The 22,288-nt window shown below is 42.7% G+C and overlaps 1 protein-coding gene and 1 pseudogene across 1 annotated transcript; one reads left to right on the top strand and one right to left on the bottom strand.

Moving 5' to 3' along the window:
- Window positions 1-392: 392 nt before the first annotated feature.
- LOC135525022 (kelch-like protein 36) lies at window positions 393-4,068 on the bottom strand (annotated as a pseudogene).
- A 3,242-nt stretch (window positions 4,069-7,310) lies between these two features.
- LOC135524475 (coactosin-like protein) lies at window positions 7,311-13,229 on the top strand. Its single transcript, XM_064952042.1, has 4 exons — window positions 7,311-7,723; window positions 8,180-8,262; window positions 11,875-12,032; window positions 12,208-13,229. The coding sequence occupies exons 1-4, from the start codon at window positions 7,647-7,649 to the stop codon at window positions 12,316-12,318; spliced, it is 429 nt and encodes a 142-aa protein (XP_064808114.1). The 5' UTR covers window positions 7,311-7,646; the 3' UTR covers window positions 12,319-13,229.
- The last annotated feature ends 9,059 nt before the right edge of the window (window positions 13,230-22,288 follow it).

Here is a 22,288-nt window from a genome sequence, read left to right as displayed (position 1 = left end):
GGGAGTGGTGCACGATGTGCCCATCTCCGGAGTCTGACCAGAAGACCGCCTCGTTTCCCTCTTTTACGAAGTCGTTTTTTTTGGGTCGCCGGCTGGGATCCATTCCGTTGTCCTGGGTGAAAGGCAGAACACAGGATCTGCATCGCGAAAGTGATATTCTTGGTCGTACTGATGGTGAGTTGACGCTGCTCTTATATTCAGTAGTTCTTCTCGACTGTATGTAATGAAACCTAAGATGACCTGGGGTACTAATGCAAGAAATAACACGTAAAAAAAAAAAAACTGCATAGTTTCCTAGGAACGTGAAGCGAGGCGGCCATGTCTGTCGGCGCCGGAAGTTGTTGCTGTAAATGAGAATGTGTTCTCAGTCAACTTACCTGGTAAAATAAGGGTCAAATATATATTTTGTTAAAGATCTTACCCCCACAGACCGCTTCACTGTTAGGCTGGAGGGGGGCTATACAGATCCATTGTACACTCTGGGGGTCAAAGGCCTCCACCACCAGGATGTCAAAGCACTCAATGCTCTCCTCGTGGTCATTGCTGCCCCCGATTACATAGATGAGGTGGTGAAGTGACGTCATGCAGTGCCACCCACGTGCAGATGACATGGCCTGGCGCTCCACCCAGACGTCTCCTCCTCTGGGGTCATAGCTCAAAAACGACTCACCGGTACGGCCCGATCTGGTAGATATGGCCTCCGGAGATGCAGACCAATCCTTTATGAGATGTGCCTGCATTGCCATAGGTGAATCTGCAGAGAAATGGAGTAGAGAGGGACAAGTGAGAGAAAGGACTTTAATGTGAGTTGTGCCAGCCTGCCAGGCAAAAAGGCACAATAGTTATAGTATGTGTATTGGGAACCGTGACAACAGAGAGCTACCCCTTAGGCAGAGTGTTGTTCTCCTTACTCTGTTGTCTTGCTGCTTAACAGGGGGAAGTAATGTCAGAGACAGGAGTACAGGTGACACTTTGGGAGACCATTGAGGAGTAGTGTGACTGTGAATCAGGGCGAGTTGAATTCTCCCCTGGGCAGTCCTGCTACATATGTACAGCAGTTGTCTGTAGGGGTGTAAATCTCCACTGACAACAGAGCCCGTTATTATTACGTCCTCCAACAGCAATCACACACTCCCCAATGGCTACCAAGTAGAATTCCACACATCACTGGTTCATTGGGGCACTCTAGAGAAGAGATTAAACATAATTGGAGCCATTTTGGAAATGTTAGGTTGGGTTGCAGTGTAAGAGCAGAGCTTTACCTTGATCAACTGGTTGTCTCTGGGTTTGTAGCAGTACAGCAGGTTCCTGGCAGCATCACCTCCATTAACTTGTGATGAGTTGCATGATGAAATCCCCCAGTACAGTGACACGGTGGTGGCTCCTCTGGGCTGGGATCTGGGTCTCCACCATCCACCCACGAGAGTCTAAATCTAGCCAGCGAACATCTGCAATCAGCTCCTCCGCCGTGCTCTGACACCTCTTCACCCACAAGTAGGAACTGCTCCTCCCCTCCCTGCCACCTGTCTGAAAAACTGGTTAGGCACTGGCCCTTGTGTGGTAGTCCAGAGCCGCCTCCACCAGCACCTCACAGCTGGCCTCCAGGGGCAGCAGAGCCCATACAGCAGGGAGGACGCGGATGTGGGAGAGGAGCTGGCAGGCGTGTTCAGGGCGGTCTGGTGTGTGGCTCAGCCACTGGAGAGAAGCCTGGAGCAGAGCCTGCTCATTCTCATGCTGGACCTGCCTGCTGGCCAGGTAGGAGCTTGGGCAGCCAGACATCACTCAGGAAGCCTGGGGTGAAGGAGAGGGTGGCAAAGCATTGCAGGATGAAGTGTTCGATGTAGGCATCTAGTCTTCCAGGCTGTAGAGCAGAGTCAGCTCCTGCAGTTACAGGTAGTTGTCCTCACTCACCTCTTTCTCCAGGTACTGGCAGCAGAAGTCCACTGCCCTCCACACCTGCAGCAGGTGGTCCGTCTCCAGAACACGGTCAATGTTTCCTCCGTCCAGCAGCAGCTCCCCACTGTAGAGGAAGTCCACCACAGCCTAAAGGAGGCCCCCACCAGCTCCACCTCTGCCTGTTGCTCCTCCCTCATTCGCAGGTGAATATAGCCTGGAAGGAAGGGCTTGAGATGGCCAGTAGAGCGCAGTGGGCTTGGATACGCTGCTCATCAGCCACCAGCACCACGAATCACAGCTGGCTGCGCTGACCCTGCTCATTCAGACCCTGCAGGAGGAAGTCTGCTTGCTCCGCCCAACAGTAGACCTAAGACATAGAGCAACAGATAATATGACATTAAAAGTGATACTTGAAGTAAGTTAGTCAGGTAAGACAAAACTAATACTAGATAGGTCACATCATGCTACTAACCTTGGATGACACATTTATCCGTTGAGGCCGTGAAGCACGGCATTGTCATCCATCATCCATTGTGTGCTCTTAATCCAACACAATATAAAGGACAATGAAATTTGTATGATAGAATTCAGAGAAATCATAAGTGGGCTACTAGCCCATGGTTCTCAGTTCCATTACATTACACATAAGTCACTGGACAAAGGCGTCTTCTGTACGGGTAAGTATTATTACGAGCCCCGAAACTCAGTCTGAACATTAACACGCATCACTTCCGGTACGGTTTTGGAAGCATAAGGACCTTTCATATCAGCGAGAGAAAAAACCCCAAAAGAACTAAAGGTTAAATTAATGCACACCTTTATACGGTTAGGGTTAGTGTTCTCACAAGGCCATATATCCATGTTACATAATGTTTACAGAAGACAGAGGGACCACCTGTGCTAATTAGCTATCCAGTATGCTCTGAACACGTGTGTAATGGAAGAAAGCCGCCAGAAACATGTTGTCACTGAAAAATACTGTCAGCTGCAAAACAGGTTAAATCAGTGTACAGTAAGTGTATATTTTGGCATTTTTTAAAATTATTTGGATGGGATACGAAAGTAAAGGGCTTTATGTTTCTAGAACCATATCGCAATTGAGAATCAATTCATGTTTAGATGGAGTATTTGGCTGTTTTGGCTGCCAGAGTAAGTCTACCTCTGAAAATAACAGAAGGTCCATGGACCTTAAGGAGTAACCATAGGCTCCTACATCTTGGGCTAGTAAGCTACATCATTTCAGTGGTGAAAGTACTTAAGTAAAAAAACTTTAAAGTACCACTTAAGTAGTTTTGGGGGTATCTGGGCCCAGTTGCATAAAACATCTTAAGTGTTTACCTTAAGGAATTAATGTCCCTTACCTAAGAGAATTGTGTTTAAGGCCGTTACATAGAGCCTATCAAATGTTTCCTGAGGTAAGGTCATACTTAAGATGTTTTATGGTAGTTTGAAGGCATGTATCTCAGAAAGAGTATATGGTTACCATGGAGACGGCCTGATTCACTGACTAAACTTCTCATCAAAGAGATTGCTTTTATTTTGGGAGATAGCAAAATAGAACATACAATCAAGACAGATAATCAAATTGCTTCAGAAGATAATAATCCACATTTCTTGTACTTACTTTTTTCTCAACTTGTTTATTTTACTGTCTAGTTAAGATAAGCTAGTTTACAGAGTAGCTCTGGCTAACTAGCCAGATGGTTTTGTAGCCATAGATTGTGCACCTTCCGTTGTTTAGTAAAGTAGATAGCTGGTTGATGTGTTCATTTGTAGCTAACCAGAGCAGATGAAAGCAACATTCATCTCCACAAATGCAGTTTACATTTATATCCATACTGAATGAAGCAGTTAAGGGACCTCATTTGCACCCTTAACTTTTTCACTTAATTTAAGGAGGAAATTCACCTTAAAATGTTTTGTGCAACTGACTTAAAGTTAAGGAAACTAAGGGAAAAGATAAGGGGGAAAATAACTGAAGATGTTTTATGCAACCTGGCTCTGTACTTTACTATTTATATGTTTGACAACTTTGACTTTACTACATTCTTAAAGAAAATAATGTACTTTTTATTCCATACATTTTCCCTGACACGGGATAAATTTTGAATGCCTAACAAGACAGGAAAATCGTCCAATTCACACACTTACCAAGTGAGCAATCCTGATCATCCCTACTGCCTCGTTTCTTGTCTGACTCACTAAACACAAATGTATTGTTTGTTAATTATGTCTGAGTGTTGGAGTGTGCTCTTGGTGATCTGTAAATTTAAAAATAAAATTATGCTATCTGGTTTGCCTAATATAAGCAATTTGAAATTATTTATAGTTTTTCTTTTGATACTTAAGTATATTTTTGCAATTACTTTTATTTTTGATACTTATGTATGTTTCAAACCAAATACTTGTAGACTTAAGTAGTATTTTGCTGGCTAACTTTCACTTTTAATTAAATAATTTTCAATTAAGGTATCTTTACTTTTACTCAAGTATGATGTTTGGGTACTTTTTCCACTACTGCATAACTTGGACTAGAGCTGAACTGAAAATTTGACAATGACATCATGCCACAATGTATCATCTCACTTTGACCTCTCAGGGGAGGACACTGGAAGATTATATTGGCTTCTTGTTACATTGCAGCAGCTATTCAACAGCAACTTTGAGATCTAGCAATGATCTACATGAGACGCTTTTATATTCAACAGCGATATGGATCGTGTGAGAATAAAACCACAGATTTTGAATTTACCACAGCATTTTTTGTAATATTTGTTATTTCTTTAACCTTTTTTAACTAGGCAAGTCAGTTCAGAACAAATTCTTATTTACAATGACGGCCTACCAAAAGGCAAAAGGCCTCCTGTGGGGACGGGGCTGTGATGAAAAATACAAATATAGGACAAAACACACATCATGACAAGAGAGACCACAACACTACGTAAAGCGAGACCTAAGACATCAACATAGCATGGCAGCAACACCACATGACAACAACATGGAAGCAACACAACATGGCAGCAGCACACGGTAGCAGCACAAAACATGGTACAAACATTATTGGGCACCGACAACAGCACAAAGGCAAGAAGGTAGAAACAACAATCCATCACGTGAAGCAGCCACAACTGTCAGTAAGAGTGTCCATGATTGAGTCTTTGAATGATAAAACTGTCTAGTTTGAGTGTTTGTTGCAGCTCGTTCCAGTCACTAGCTTCAACAAACAGAAAAGAGGAGCGACCCAGGAATGTGTGTGCTTTGGGGACCTTTAACAGAATGTGACTGGCAGAATGGGTGTTGTATGTGGAGGATGAGGGCTGCAATAGTTATTTTAGATAGGTGGGAGTGAGGCCTAAGAGGGTTTTATAAATAAGCATCAACCAGTGGATCTTGCGATGGGTATACAGAGATGTCCAGTTTACAGAGAGTGCAGTGATGTGTCCTATAAGGAGCATTAGTGGCTAATCTGATGGCCGAATGGTAAAGAACATCAAACCGCTCGAGAGCACCCTTACCTGCCGATCTATAAATTATAAATCTATAAATCTCTGTAATCTAGCATGGGTAGAATGGTCATCTGAATCAGGGTTAGTTTGGCAGCTGGGGAGAAAGAGGGGCGATTACGATAGAGGAAACCAAGTCTAGATTTATCCTTATGTCACGCCCTTACCATAGAGAATCTTTTATTCTCTATGTTGGTTAGGTCGGGGTGTGACTAGTGTGGGTAATCTAGGTTGTTTTATTTCTATGTTGGCCTGGTATGGTTCCCAATCAGAGGCAGCTGTTTATCGTTGTCTCTGATTGGGGATCATATTTAGGCAGCCATTTCCCCACTGTGTTTTGTGGGATCTTGTTAATGTGTAGTTGCCTGTGAGCATGCCATAGCGGCATGTATCGGTTGCGGTTTATTGTTTTGTGCGGTTCACATCAATATCTGGAACCCATATTATGCTGCGCTTTGGTCCGAATGTTCTTATGACAATTGTGACACCTTAACCTGCAGCTTTGATATGTGCTGAGAGAAGGGCAGTGTACCTAGCCATACACCCAAATACTTGTATGAGGTGGCTACCTCAAGCTCTAAACCCTCAGAGGTAGTAAGTATACCGATGGGGAGAGGGGCATTCTTCTTACCAAACCACATGACCTTTGTTTTGTAGGTGTTGAGAACAAGGTTAAGGGCAGAGAAAGCTTGATGGAGACTAAAAAAGCTTTGTAGAGCGTTTAACACAAAATCCAGGGTGGGGCCAGTTGAGTATAAGACTGTATCATCTGCATATAAATGGATGAGAGAGCTTCCTACTGTCTGAGCTATGTTGTTGATGGGGATCAAGGATCAAGCCTTGGGGTGCTCCCTTGGTGGCAGGCGGTGGCTGAGACAGCAGATGTTCTGACTTTATACACTGCACTCTTTGAGAGAAGTAGTTAGCAAACCAAGCCAAAGACCCCTCAGACACCAATACTCCTTAGCCAGCCCACGAATAGAATCATCTACCGTATCAAAATCTTTGGCCGAGTCAATAAAAATAGCAGCACAAAATTGCTTAGAATCCAGGGCAATGGTGACATAATTTAGGACATTTAAGGTTGCAGTGGCACATCCATAACCTGAACGGAAACCAGATTGCATACCAGAGAGAATACACATACGCTATACACATAAAGGAAGACAGTCAGTTGATTATTGAAACGTTTTTACAACACTTTTGATAAACAGGGCAAAAAGCATAATCAATTGGTACATCATGCTTGATCAAAAGCAGTTTGAAAATGTATTATTTTGTTGTTCAGCAGCAGTCATTATCTCATCCAGGAAGTAGCCGTGGACTGTATGTGAATCCAACCAATCATATGGTGAGTGCATGAGCCCACTCAGGGTGCATTCAGAAACTGCTGAAAACGTAAAGCTATTAGACATAGATCTTAAAGGTTAGTGTGAGCATTGCACTGCTAAAAGTATCTCCATGCAGTCATATCTCTCAGTGTAGAAACTTTTAGTTTGCATGTTGTTTTTATTCTAGATATTTTGGGCTCATCAATTCATGGGGGATGTGGTCATGCAGGTACAGCCATTGGAAAATGACTAACACACACACACAATCTCTCTATTTATTTTATTTATCCTTCTCTCTCGCTTGGTCCCCTCATATAGCTTGAAATAAATGACCTAAATCTCTGTGTTTTCTAGCTATACTTTCCATGGTTTATTATTTTCTATTGATGTTTAATTGTCTCTCGGCTATAATCACACTGTGGTTATTGGTTGGGAAACTGTTTGCTGCGGGCTATTGTTCTCCAGCATCGATCACATTGACAGACCACAAGGTGGCACGATAGCGCAATAAAACTTCAACAATAGAAAAAGGGTGGATTTAATTTAACCGAATACCTCAGTTAACCATTGGGAGGTGAATACTGCGTCTGGGGACTTCGCCGCACTAGTACGGCAACCTGATTGACAAACATCACCAACGCCCATAAACTGGCTATAGGAAATGAATCAAGTCGTGGAAAGAGTCTCTTTCTCAGATAATTGAGAAAAGATACACCCTGCTCAGCGCTCTCCTCGTGTAATAGCACCGACTCGACTGCTCAATAGGGGCTGGTGATTTCAGACTAGAGGTGCCTCTTGTATAACTCTCGTTCTGCTCCTTTTTGATTTTTCTTTTCGCCTCGCTTTTTCACTTCGACTACCGGTAGCATATCTGTTCTGCGTTCTCATTTCTACTGTCCATTTGCGTCCATCCAAAATGGCAACACGAATCGATAAAGAGGCTTGCAGGGAAGCTTATAACCTCGTCAGAGACGATAACACAGAGATAAACTGGTGAGTGTGGCGAATTTGTTGGGCATAGGCAATTGTGGGAATCTGATATTTTACAGAGCATCCTAAAAATATATTTATAAAATCAATAACAATGGATGAATAATCAAACTGCGCACTTCTCATTCATTCATCCAGTGTTTCGTTTATTTAGCCTATCCAAGAAAATACAGTGGTAATGACACTAATATGTTGACACACAACCTGACAAGTCTGCCCCTCATTTGACACCGGGTTTTGAATGAATAGCCTACGCAGCCTGGTCTTGACTAGATAGATACATTGTAATCCCATCCGATAGATGTCGGATGATGGACGTGGAAATGCATTAGTGGAGTAGACGGTCATGGATTATTACCGATTTTATTGACAGACCGGGTCTGAATACTCCATTTGAGATGACTGTAAGGTTAGTGCATTTTAATTCATTCGTTTACTGTGCCTTTTATGTTCTTTTAGGGCCGCGTTTAAATATGAGGGTCATATGATTGTGCCGGCGGGCCAGGGGACTGATTATGAAGAATTCAAGAGTCAGTGCACAGGTAAGGCCGGGATTTCCTTCATTTTTGCGTTTATGCGGTTATTTCAAATTGTCCGCAATGGTCCTGCGTAATGGCAACAGCGCTGTAATAATCTATAGACCACACACATCTTTACGAGTTGTTGCCATGTCACTCAGTAGGGCTCATTGAGTTGTTGGAAACTTATATTATCTGAAATTGTGTTGCTTGTAAAGAAGTAGACCTTCAGCGTTTGAAGGAACTTCCGATTTGTGACGCTCTGTAGCCTACCAGAGCAATAATTTTATAAGACTCTGTCTATTGGCCGTCAGTAGGCTACTTAATCCAGAAGTACTGCGACCCAGTGACCATTTAATAGCCTATCTGTCTCGTGACTTCATATGGAGGTAGGTCTTTCTGGGTTCTTATAAAGTGTGAAATATAAAGCCTTATAATATTAGTAACATTGAAAGTTTGTCCACTGTTTCTTGTGCTCAGCGCAGGGTCTTTATCCCACTATGTAGGACATAATATAAATGTGCCCACCCCTAGTGACCCAATCATGCTGTCACCACCCTATCAGCACCCTTTCCTGACACTCTCACCACCCTAATTTGATATGGAGTGTAGGGCGTGGCGGGTAAATACTCCAGCGCTGGTGCGCCTGTATGGCTGTAGGCTGCTCCGGTTTATTTATGTTTCAGGGCATGCATTCCAATGATGTAATTCGGATTTATTACGATCTAAATCAAATTCAAATCAAATTTTATTTGTCACATACACATGGTTAGCAGATGTTAATGCGAGTGTAGCGAAATGCTTGTCTAGGCCCATTACCGATGTATTACCCTTTTTAAATAGAAGAACTGATGTATTGCTATACTAACTACCCAAATAGTACCTCTGGCTGTCCCATACTACCATTGTCTCTCCTCACTTTGAACCTTGTCTTTGCCCAGTGAATATTGTTGCCCTAATCCTACTGTATAAGAAGTTTCATACATTCTGATGAGTCTGCTTTAACAGAAACTGTGAATGTCTCATCCTGTATTTGAGGGCCACAGACTGTTGCAGTCAAAAGTAGTGGATACTTATATGGGAAGGCTCAGTAATTGCATCTGTTGTTTAGATAGACATAGTGTGCTAAAATAAACTTATGTATTTCTTATCAATTAAAGGGCTAAACTAAAGCATTATATTTGTCTTTTTGCTACATCATAGTTTCAGTAGTGCAGCAGTTTTCTGGGCACTTGTGTCAGCACAACTAGAATGAATGGCTTAGAGAGGGAAGAGATATTAGTAAGACAAACCAGAACGTTTTAAACCGGGGAGGTCAGGCTTGATACTCAGGAGTTAGCAGAATTAGTGTTTTCTTTCAACAGTGGTATATGCTTATTCATTACTTGTCTGCCACAATGTGACAAATATAGAAATAAGCACAAAAAATCTGACCTTTTTTAAGATTTTAAGTGCTAGAAACATCCAATTGTGGTTTGTTATACAGATAAACAGCATAAACCTGTGTATGGTGTGGTGGAGATCATGGCTAAGTCATGTGACATGTAGGGGACATGCAGGGTAGGTGTTGAAACTAACAATGGCCTTTGTAACCATGCTGATAACAGTTTGAACACTGATTATTGTTCATGCACAACAAAAGCCTTTAGATGTATGCTGCTTGTGAAGCTCTGCCAGGAAAATCTCTTATCAGCAAGGCACAGGTAAACACAGATACCACGCTGAGATGGTACCGATCAGTACAGAGGGCGAACGATTATGATTTTTCAATGCCGATACCGATTATTGAAGGACCAAAAAGCCGATACCGATTAATCGGCCGATTTAAAAAAAAAATATATATAAAATAATAATTATATATATATATATATAATAATCAATTACAACAATACTGAATGAACACTTATTTTAACTTAATATAATACATCAAAATCAATTTAGCTTCAAATAAATAATGAAACATGTTCAATTTGGTTTAAATAATGCAAAAGCAAAGTGTTGGAGAAGAAAGTAAAAGTGCAATATGTGCCACTTTTAAGTTCCTTGCTCAGAACATGAGAACATATGGTGGTTCCTTTTAACATGAGTCTTCAATATTCCCAGGTAAGAAGTTTTAGGTTGTAGTTATTATAGGAATTATAGGACAATTTCCCTCTACCATTTGTATTTCATTAACCTTTGACTATTGGATGTTCTTATAGGCACTTTAGTATTGCCAGTGTAACAGTATAGCTTCCGACCCTCTCCTCGCTCGAACCAGCAACACAACAACAGCCACCCTCGAAGCAGCGTTACCCATGCAGAGCAAGGGAAACAACCACACGCTCAGAGAGAGTGACGTTTGAAACGCTATTAGCGCGCGCTAACTAGCCAGCCATTTCACTTCGGTTACACCAGCCTCATCTCGGGAGTTGATAGGCTTGAAGTCATAAAAAGCGCAATGCTTGGCGCACAACGAAGAGCTGCTGGCAAAACGCACTAAAGTGCTGTTTGAATGAATGTTTACACGCCTGCTTCTGCCTCCCACTGCTCAGTCAGATACTTAGATGCTTGTATGCTCAGTCAGATTATATGCAACGCAGGCTAGATAATATCTAGTAAAATCATCAACCATGTGTAGTTAACTAGTGATTATGATTGTTTTTTATAAGATAGTTTAATGTTAGCTAGCAACTTACTTTGGCTTACTGCATTCGTGTAACAGGCAGTGTCCTTGTGGAGTGCAACAAGAGGCACGTCGTTATTGCGTTGGACTTGTTAACTGTAAGGTTGCAAGATTGGATCCTCCGAGCTGACAAGGTGAAAATCTGTCGTTCTGCCCCTGAAGGAGGCAGTTAACCTACCGTTCCTAGGCCGTCATTGAAAATAAGAATGTGTTCTTAACTGACTTGCCTAGTTAAATAAAGATTAAATAAAGGTGTTAAAAATAAAAAGTTTAAAATCGGCAAAACCGGCGTCCAAAAATACCGATTTCCGATTGTTGGCCATTCAGATTAATTGGTCAACCTCTAGTACAGAGGGAACCAATAGGGCATTATTAATGGTAAGTAAGAGCCAGGGCCCAGACCAGAACAGAATCATGCCATAAATGTGTTATTACCTTTACTATAATCTATTTAGGGAACTGATTTGGCACATATTTGGTGTGTTGGACTATACAGAAAAAAACATCTCTATTCCAAGACAATGCAGCTGGTGATGTAGGGCTAACATGTGATGTGTTTGTGTGAGAGAGACAGAGCGTGAAAGAGTGAACCTAGAATCACTGCCTCCTCGGTATTGCTCACAACTCCAGCCCCTTTTTATTTAGTCTGTTGACCTGAATACCTTCTCCTGTCTCTTGTACTCACTGATTTATCACACTTTTGGATTTGGTGCATGGCCACGGTAGTGTCACCATAACAAGCCATTCATACTTCTTACAGCATAGAAACACTCTCACAAAGCTCAATCAACTCACAGTACACAGGAATCAGGCCTTGCCATGGAGACAAATCCATTTCTCTAACAACTATACTGTAATTACCTGTCATGAGGCAGCTGGGAATGGAAATGGTGTCCTCAGCCTCTCTGCATGTTTCTGCTTGTCTGATGGTCAGTCTAATTTCTGACTCTCTGACTCTCTCTCTCTTTCAGATGATGTGCGTCTCTTTGGCTTTGTGCGGATCACGACGGGTGATGCCATGAGCAAGCGTGCCAAGTTCACCCTCATCACCTGGATAGGGGAAAACGTGAGCGGCCTGCAGCGTGCCAAGATCAGCACTGACAAGACATTGGTGAAAGACATTGTCCAGGTTAGGGACTCTGTTCTCACACATACTCACATGATTCCTTTACAAATATCAAATATTAATGTTCTGTTAAAATACAGTACATTAAATGGCAAATAAAGTATAAAAAATTACCTTCGTTTGTCTCTTTTTTTCAACACTTTTTTTCTTAAATTCCTCCTCTGTTTGTCTCCTGCAGAACTTTGCCAAGGAGTTCATGATCAGTGATCCTCGTGAGTTGGAGGAGGACTACATTCGCACCGAGCTGAAGAAGGCGGGTGGGGCCAACTATGACGCCCAGGGAGAGTAGAGGAGAGTCCACCAGGGCGGGACAGGGGAGCGGCTGCTACCTTTTGGGGGAGGGAGGGGTATTCATGCCTGGATGAGGGAGAGAGGGGGATATATATATATATATATATATACACACACACACACTTACACACAGGTACACACAGCAACACACATACACTCTCACAAAAAAGCATGTTGAGGCACACTCAGACATATATATGGCTATAGTCCTATCCTCAGCCCTCTCACCTGTACGGTCATGGATGATTATCTACTGTACTGTGCATCATCTCACTATCATCTCAGCTGCAGAGCAACGTTACAAACTCTCTCAATCTGGGGGGTTGTGTTTGTGTTACAACTGGAAAAGACACATTACTGTACTGTTTGTCAGAACAAGGGCAAGGGCCTCTATCTGATTTGACTTGTCACCATTGTGCTTTTACTGTATTCTTCTGTGGTTGTAGTCCAAACATGCATCCTTGGCAATAGAGGTCTTTCCTGCCCAGCTTTTCTCATCTCCCAATCCACCCCCAAGATATACCCCACTGTGTTAACTGCCTTAATCTCCCATGGAGAGATGGGCATCATGGGAGGTGTGTGTTTGTGGACACTACACTGTGATTGGCTATCCTCCACTCATTGGGGTGAGACTATGATTTGCCTATGGCCCACAAACCAATGGGACAGGGCTGTAAGCACTTTCAGTTAGCCCAACCCAGGAGCAGCCATTTCTCTAGTGTAGCCTCTCTTTTTATTTGGATTAAACTCCAAAAAGGAATGTTTTTTTTAAGATTACTTTTATTTTCTATAACCTTTGATTTATTATTGAGAGCAAATTTATCTAGGAGATTTGAGGAGACTTTTAAAAACTGAACTTGGGCACATGATCAATCATTTCAGAATAAAAAAAAAGTTTTTTCAAGCTCACTGGTCTCTTTGTTTGTGTCTAAAGCTCTCATTTACATGGACAGGAGGGCTCTTTGGGTGATGTGAGAATAAGGTAAATTAGTTTTGAGGTGGTGGTGAGCCTCGGGGGGGGGGGGGTGATGTAATGGAAGCTCTTGGCATTGTGCTAAAGTAGTCCAGAGTACACATAGTAACTGGGCTCATTTGAGTGGTAAAATGAAAGCAAACGGCTAGACAAATTTGAGTGAAGTCGGGGGAGGTGCATCTGCTACAGCTGAAAGTCAGACACTGGTGTGGTTTTCCAACAGCAAGGCTCAGTGCAACATGGCAGTGTTGCCATTGTTTATAAAAGTTGTTCTTTATAATGTTGAAATATACATGTCGTCAACCCCCATATCACACACTGTAAATAATGTTGTACAATTAATTGGCGAGAGAGCCTTAAATATCCAATTCATTTGTACATATTCACTATATAAATGAATTTCGGCGAAGTTGGTTCCTGTTTCAGTCACGTCTTTGGTCACATTTGCATGGGTCAAACAAAAATACCCAATGATCGGTGGACAATAGCGCCTCCCACAATGCAGGCGATACTGCAGAATGAAGTTGGTGAAGAGCAAGTGTAGAAACTTGCAGTCAAATCTTCATGACCTTTAATAACATGATTTTTGTTAAGTTCATGCAATCAAAATGTAGGCGCAAGTCGGACAATTCTGATCCCCATAATGCAACACACTTTGAAAGGCGGTCACCAACTTGACAAAAGTGATCCGCTTAAACGACGCCCACTGTCTCTTGGGATTTATGGGAGTAGCATGCATTGTCACGGTCACCACTTCTGTAAGTTTCAGCCAATCACAGCCTCAGGGTGAGCTGTTCTGTTCTAAAGCTTGTCAATAAGAACCCCCCCCTACTCCCACTCTCTCAATCCCTCTGTTGACTATCCCCTCTCCTCTCTCTCTCCAACCACTTTCTTTTTGCCACTATGCTCTCTCACCACCCCCATCCCTTCTGCCTTTCCCCCTCTCTGCCGGTAGTTTTGTTCAACAGATGTGAACTCGACTGCCTAATTACTTAATCTAGTAATCTATAAACCTCTAGCAGTCTGCTTTTATGACTTGTAGTTTAGCTTGTAGTGAGTAAGAGAATGTTCGTGGGGAATAAGACATAGGCTTAACCCTATGTGTAATTTGAATACTAATGTTTGTGCAGTTTGAGCATTGAATGTTGTTTATCTCAGGTTCATTTGGCTACGTTTACACGGGCAGCCCAGTTCTGATCTTTTTTCCACTAATTGGTCTTTTGACCAATCACATCAGATCTTTACACATAAAATCTTTTTCAGAGCTGATATGATTGGTCGAAATACGAATGAGTGAAAAAAATATCTAAATTGTTCTGCCTGTGTAAACACAGCCTTAATAGCCTCCAGCAAAACTGGTTCAGGTCCAGACATGGGGCCTGAGTGGTAAAGGGGGAGGGAGAGCAGGGGACTCAGAGACAAATAGATTGCAGAGTTCTGGAAGAAACTATTCAGGTTAAGATAACGATTCAAATCAAATTGTATTAGTCACATGAGCCGAATACAACAGGTGTATGTATACCTTACAGTGAAATGCTAACTTACGAGCCCCTAACCAACAACGCAGTTGAAAAAAATATGAGTAAGAATAAAAAATAAAAGTAACAAGTAATTAAAGAGCAGCAGTAAAGTAACAATAGCGAGACTATACACATGGGGGGTACCGGTACAGAGTCAATGTCCGGGGGCTCTGGTTAGTTGAGGTAATATGTACATCTAGTTAAAGTTATTAAAGTGACTATGCATAGATGATAACAACAAAGAGTGACAGCGGTGTAAAAGGGGGGGGGGGAAATGTAAATAGTCTGGGTAGCCATTTGATTAGATGTTCAGGAGTCTTTTGGCTTAGGGATAGAAGCTGTTTAGAAGCCTCTTGGACCTAGACTTGGCGCTCAGGTACCGCTTGCCATGCGGTAGCAGAGAGAACAGTCTATGACAAGGATGGCTGGAGTCTTTGACAATTTTTAGGGCCTTCCTCTTACACAGCCTTGTCTAGAGGTCCTGGATGGCAGGAAGCTAGGCCCCTGTGATGTACTGGGCCGTATGCACTACTCTCTGTAGAACCTTGCGGTTGGAGGTCGAGCAGTTGCCATACCGGTGCAGCTGTAGAACCTTTTGAGGATCTGAGGACCCATGCCAAAGCTTTTCAGTCTCCTGAGGGGGAATACGTTTTGTCGTGCCCTCTTCACGACTGTTTTGTTGTGCATGGACCATGTTAGTTTGTTGGTGATGTGGACCCCAAGGAACTTGAAGCTCTCAACTTGCTCCACTACAGCCCGGTCAATGAGAATGGGGGTGTGCTCCGTCCTCTTTTTCCTGTAGTCCACAATCATCTCCTTTGTCTTGATCACGTTGAGAGAGAGAGAGGTTGTTGTCCTGGCTGTCTCATCGTTGTCGGTGATCAGGCCTACCACTGTTGGGATATCGGCAAACTTAATGATGGTGTTGGAGTCGTACCTGGCCGTGCAGTCATGAGTGAACCGGTAGTACAGGAGGGGACAGAGAATGCACCCCTGAGGGGCCCCCATGTTGAAGATCAGTGTTGCGGATGTGTTTTTACCTACCCTTACCACCTGGGGGCGGCCCGTCAGGAAGTCCAGGATCCAGTTGTAGAGGGAGGTGTTTAGTCCCAGGGTCCTTATCTTATTGATGAGCTTTGAGGGTACTATGGTGTTGAACAATGAGCTGTAGTCAATGAATAGCATTCTCACATAGGTGTTTATTTTGTCCAGGTGGGAAAGGGCAGTGTGGAGTGCAATAGAGATTGCATCATCTGTGGATCTGTTAGGGCAGTCTGCAAATTGGAGTGGGTCTAGGGTTTCTGGGATAATGGTGTTGATGTGAGCCATGACCAGCCTTTCAAAGCACATCCTGGCTACAGACGTGAGTGCTAATGGTCGGTAGTCATTTAGGCAGGTTACCTTAGTGTTTTGGGGCATAGGGACTAAGGTGGTCTGCTTAAAACACGGAGAGCGTGATCACACAGTCTTCCGTAACAGCTGGTGCTCTCGTGCATGTTTCAGTATTATTTGCCTCGACGTGAGCATAGAAGTAGTGTAGCTCGTCTGGTAGGCTCGTGTCACTGGGCAGCCCGCGGCTGTGCTTCCCTTTGTAGTCTGTAATAGTTTGCAAGCCCTGCCACATCAAACGAGCATCAGAGACGGTGTAGTACGATTCGATCTAAGTCCTGTATTGACGCTTTGCCTGTTTCATGGTTCATCAGAGGGCATAGCAGGATTTCTTAAAAGCTTCCAGATTTGAGTCCTGCTCCTTGAAAGCGGCAGCTCTAGCCATTAGCTCAGTGCGGATGTTGCCTGTAATCCATGGCTTCTGGTTGGGATATGTACGTACGGTCACTGTGGGGATGACGTCATCGATGCACTTATTGATGAAGCCAATGACTGATGTGGTGGACTCCTCAATGCCATTGGAGGAATCCCGGAACATATACCAGTCTGTGCTAGCAAAACAGTCTGGTAGCTTAGCATCTGCTTCATCTGACCACTTTTTTATTGATCGAGTCACTGGTGCTTCCTGCTATAATTTTTGTTTGTAAGCAGGAATCAGGAGGATAGAATTATCGTCAGATTTGCCAAATGGAGGGCGAGGGAGAGCTTTGTATGCGTCTCTGTGTGTGGAGTAAAGGTGGTCCAGATTTTTTCCCCCTGGTTGTACATTTAACATGGTGATAGAAATTTGGTAAGATGGATTTAAGTTTCCCAGCATTAATGTCCCCGGCTACTAGGAGCGCCGCCTCTGGGTGAGCGTTTTCCTGTTTGCTTATGGCGGAATACAGCTCATTCAGTGCGGTCTTAGTGCCAGCATCAGTCTGTTGTGGTATGTAGACAGCTCCGAAAAATACAGATGAAAACTCTAGGTAGATAGTGTGGTCTACAGCTTATCATGAGTTACTCTACCTCGGGTGAGCAAAACCTTGAGACTTCCTTAGATAGCATGCACCAGCTGTCATTTACAAAAATACATAGTCTGCTGCCCCTTGTCTTACCAGATACGCCGTTCTGTCCTGCTGATACAGCGTAATACCAGCCAGCTGTATGACGATAATGTCATAATTTAGCCGCGACTCCGTGAAGCATAAGATATGTCCCATTGGTAGTTTAATCTTCCGCGTAGGTCTTCGATTTTATTTTCCAAAGATTGCATATTTTCTAGCCGAATGGAAAGATGGAAGGGTTGTAAGGGTTTATTCGATTGCCTACAAATTCTCAGATGGCAGCCCGCCCTCTGGCCCCTTTTTCTCCGCCTTCTCTTCAAGCAAATGACGGGGAACTGGGCCTGTTCCCGGGGAAGCAGTATATCATTCACTTTGCAAAAAACAAACAAAGAAACTGTTGGTTCGGAATACATAAAACGTCAGCCTTGTTCTCCGGCGCCTTCTTGTCAGGTTTCAGTATTGCCACAGTAATGCCTACAGACTCCAATAATTGAGGATGCAGGGTGAGATTACATTTTCAACTGTTATTTCTTGTGTTTGCTTTTAAGTAGATGTGTGTGTGTATGTTCATGTGTGTGCTCACGTGTGTGCTCACGTGTGTGTGATCTGTTCGGGAGATCTGGTGTGGGATGTACTGTATGTGTGTGTGTGACTTAGCCCAGTTGGAGACTTAGCCCAGTGGAGAATGGGTAAGATGGTGTTGTGTGGTGTCTTAGGGGACCATATTAATTAGATTAATGACTTTAGGGTGTTAATTTGCATCCTTGTCACTCTGCTGGACAGACTCCTTTCTGACTCTTTCAGGTCATTTACCCTGAGACGATCATGCTCACAGGCAAACAGACTTACCTGCTAGCCTGTTTACGGTATCATATTTACGTTGTGCATGTTCTGACAGTTCCACAGCTAGGCCAAAGGTAAAGCCAGCTTTTCTCCCCTGTGCTGTGGGAGTGTGTAACTATACATTACTTGCATGTAAGCTAGAGAGAGAAAGAAAGAGCGGGAGAGAGGGCGGGAGTAAGTACATCAGTGGAGGCTGGTGGGAGGAGCTATATGTGTTTGATACTGTTCCATTTATTCCATTCCAGCCATTACAATGAACCCATCCTCCTATAGTCCCTCCCACCAGCCTCCTCTGTGTATTAGAGTGAGGGAGAGTTGCTTAATAAGTGAGTATGCGAGTCCTAGAAGTGTTGTTCACTCTGGGATTCACAAGGAAGTTCCTGCCAGCAATACTCAGCTCCTTCCTGCATTCCAGAAGCCTCCCATATCCAGCATATTTCATATCCCACACATCACTGCAAAGTCATGTGCTTGTTTGTGTGTCTGTGTCTACGTCAGTGAGTGTGTGTGTTTGAATTCCTGTGTGATCCATCTTATCCCAGCAATGTTCTTCCACTCTGAGAGGGAGGCTTTTTCGGTTGTTCTTTTGTTGTCTGTGTCAAAATATATCATTCAAACCAGATATCACGTTTGACAAAAAATAAATAAATGTAAAGAGTATGGTGTCTGTTTTAATATCTTGCCAATATCACTGAAATGTCATTGAACTGCATTATTCACTGCAGCAGATTACATTATCAATGTCCCTCCCTGGATTCAAAGAAAAAGGACTCCCCCAGTCACTTATCCAAATAACACAACATGAGCTAACAAAGTGACGAGCACGGCTGGATTGTGCACTTACGGGATATTTAACCAACCCCTGCTGTGCAGATGATCTCATCACTCTCTTATATCTCGTCTCCTCAGGCGTAAGAGGGGGAAGGGGAGTGAGGGGGAGTGGTGGGCTGGGAGTACGGAATACGGTTCATGGGGACTGATGGGGTTATTTTTGTTGGGGGGGGGGGGGGTGAGTTTAGGGAGGAGAGAAATTGGGGCGAGCAAGGGGGTATTCGGACCCTTTCAGCCTGTGTGAATGGGAGAGGGAATGTGAGTGTGAATGGGTCAACTCTCAATGCCCCTGTGTGCCACTCCAGCATTGGCACAGAGCGGCCATTGTCAGGGCCTAATGAGCTGAGCTACACTCCATCCACTCAATCCAAATTGATGCCTCTATCTGTCTCCTCAGTGCTGTGATTGCATTGGCTGTTCAGGTCACTGTACTGTCCTGCATATCAAACCTTCCTCTCTCTCTGTCATCCCTGTCATATACACACTCTAATGACTTAATTTGGGAAATTATGGAAATGCTATTTTCCACTAGTAGAAAATATAATAGTCAATCAGATGATCTGTCATCGTGGCCAATGAAGTGAGGAATAGGATTGTGTAGTTTCATTTACTTCGGAAAATGTAGGATAGTTTCTCAACTGTTGTCTGGTTACAGAATTGCAGAAGTGCTGTTCCAAAGAGCTCAAACAAAGACAGAAACAGAAGAGGAAGTGATGAAGGTGGAGTACAGTTGGACGATCTAATTCAGAAGAGACTATTCTTCCCAGAAACCCCTCTGAATGTTACACGTCAACGTCACATGTCTACTTTAGAGCAACTCTAGTCTCCTAGATATACATCACAGACTTGAGGCAACAAATGTTCTCTCTTTCATTCTTTCCTTCTCCAGCTCATACTCACTCAACAATATATCCAGCATCCCTTTCTTGCTGGATTTGCTATTTAATTAAATTATAACTCAACTCCTCTGCATGGATCAATGACCCCAGCAAAATAGTTATTCATTTCTTGATCCTGCTCAAGTTGCACACAGACTAATAAGATGTGAAACACAGTCAGTAGACAGAGTTTATAAAGAAAGGTCATCTCCCTACAGCATGACTGGCTTTTCAGAGGCAACACTTCAATTACTGACTATTGTAAAAATGCCATTATACCTTTCTATAGCTAGCTACCGATACAGTATATTGCACCGGCAGATGCTGCATTAGATAGAACTTTTAAAACGTCATATACATTTTCATTTTTTTCCTGCACTGAGGAGTGTGGCATTTACAAGTCTGATGAATTGGTCAGTAATGTTCAAGGTCAACCACATGAAAGACGATGACATTTGAAAACTTTGAAGAGCCTAATGAACCTCTCAAGCATAAAGCAGAATGAGGAAGTGGTCTGTGCCAGCAGAGCAGAATAAGCACGCTATTTAGCGCTAGAGTTCCAAACGATGCACATTACAACTGACTTGTGTGTATTACAAAGGTATACTAACAAAATATTTGTTTTCATTCCTGCTTAATATTGTCTCAATACTGTCAACAACCTGAAGAACAATCTGAGTGTCTAAGCAGGTCATACACTGAGCTTGTCCTATAATATAAGAACTATCCAAGGCTTCAAAATAAGTTACCTGTGATTCATACGCATTGCATATGTACATATGTTCTTCAGCTTGATTGTGTGTTTGATTGTGATCTTATGCAGTATGTTCCCAAATGGTGATTAAGTCCAGAGGATAAGTACCAAATATACTGAGATCTTTCCACTTTATGATACAAGTATCAAACTTGGTAACATTAATACTAGATAGCTTAAAGAACATTTTAAACATGGGAGGCAGTGTGGGAAGCATGTCAGTCAACCAGGGAGGCCATTATTATTATTATTTTTTTAAATTGAGCCTTTATTTAACTAGGCAAGTTAGTTAAGAACAAATTCTTATTTACAATGACGGCCTACACCGGCCAAACCCGGACGACGCTGAGCCAATTGTGCTCAGCCCTATGGGACTCCCAATCACGGCCGGTTGTGATAGAGCCTGGATTCAAACCAGGGTGTCTGTAGTGACGCCTCGGGAGTCAACATAATACAATTCCTGTCAGAAGAAAAATCACTCCAAACAATATCAAAATTACTTTGTAACAAAGACAATAGTTATGATCATAAATCACTCTTAAGACCTTTATGGGGGTCGAATTGAGGTCATTTTAACCATAGTCCAGCAGCTACGGGGAAACATTTTTGGACTTTGTGATAGAGCCACCAAATTTCACAAACAGTTGGGTTATGTTTAAATAAGTATTTGTTTGCTATAGTACCATCACAGATTTTGTCCATTACCCCCCTGGCTGCCAATCAATGTTTGCACCGTAGTCTGTTGAATAATATAATTTTATATGCATAAAACGCATCATCCAAATGCCACACTTGCATATTCAGACATTGCATGAATTTTTTGTTGTATTATTTTTAATACCCTCATACATCAAATTAGGCCTACCTAATTTCAAAATAACAAAAATACCATCAATATAAATCGTGAATGATAATTCTTCTTATTTTACGGGTAAAATGTCCAGTAATGTAGAATAACGTTATAGTATTCTGTTATATTCAATCTGTTATGCAGAATACTAATTAATCATTCATTAAGTGATTGATTCATTGCTCCGGTGTGCTCCAGCAGCACCACACCTGTGAATATACTCAGTTTCCCAAAATGACCACCAACAAGCTCCATAGGACCATATTGGACCGGATTTATATGGCCATATCTCCATGAATAATTGGTACATACAGCCCAATGATGGCTTAAAATGTTTGAGGGTGTCACAAGAACACAATAAAATGGCCCAAATATGCCATATACACTGAATGTTCAATTGACCACTAGGAACACCTGCTTTTTCCATGACATTGACTGACCAGGTGAATACAGGTGCAGCTATGATCCCTTGTTGATGTCACTTGTTAAATTTGATTCAATCAGTGGAGATGAAGAGATGGGTTAAATATGGATTTATAAGCCTTGAGACAACTGAGACATGGATTGTGTATGTGTGCCATTCAGAGGGTGAATGGGCAAGACAAAAGATTTAAGTGCCTTTGTACGGGGTATGGTAGTAGGTACCAGGCGCACCAGTTTGAGTGTGTCAAAAACTGCAATGCTGCTGGGTTTTTCACACTCAACAGTTTCCCATGTGTATCAATAATGGTCCACCACCTAAAGGACATCCAGCCAACTTGACACAACTGTGGGAAGCTTTGTAGTCAACATGTGCCAGCATCCCTGTGGAACATTTCAACACCTTGTAGAGTCCATGCCCCAACAAATTAAGCCTGTTCTGAGGGCAAAAGGGGGTGCAACTC

This window comes from Oncorhynchus masou, chromosome 31 (genome assembly GCF_036934945.1).
Source record: "Oncorhynchus masou masou isolate Uvic2021 chromosome 31, UVic_Omas_1.1, whole genome shotgun sequence".
Taxonomy (NCBI): domain Eukaryota; kingdom Metazoa; phylum Chordata; class Actinopteri; order Salmoniformes; family Salmonidae; genus Oncorhynchus; species Oncorhynchus masou.
Note: the sequence above shows the minus strand (reverse complement) of the source record. Positions and strands in the feature narration are given on the sequence as shown.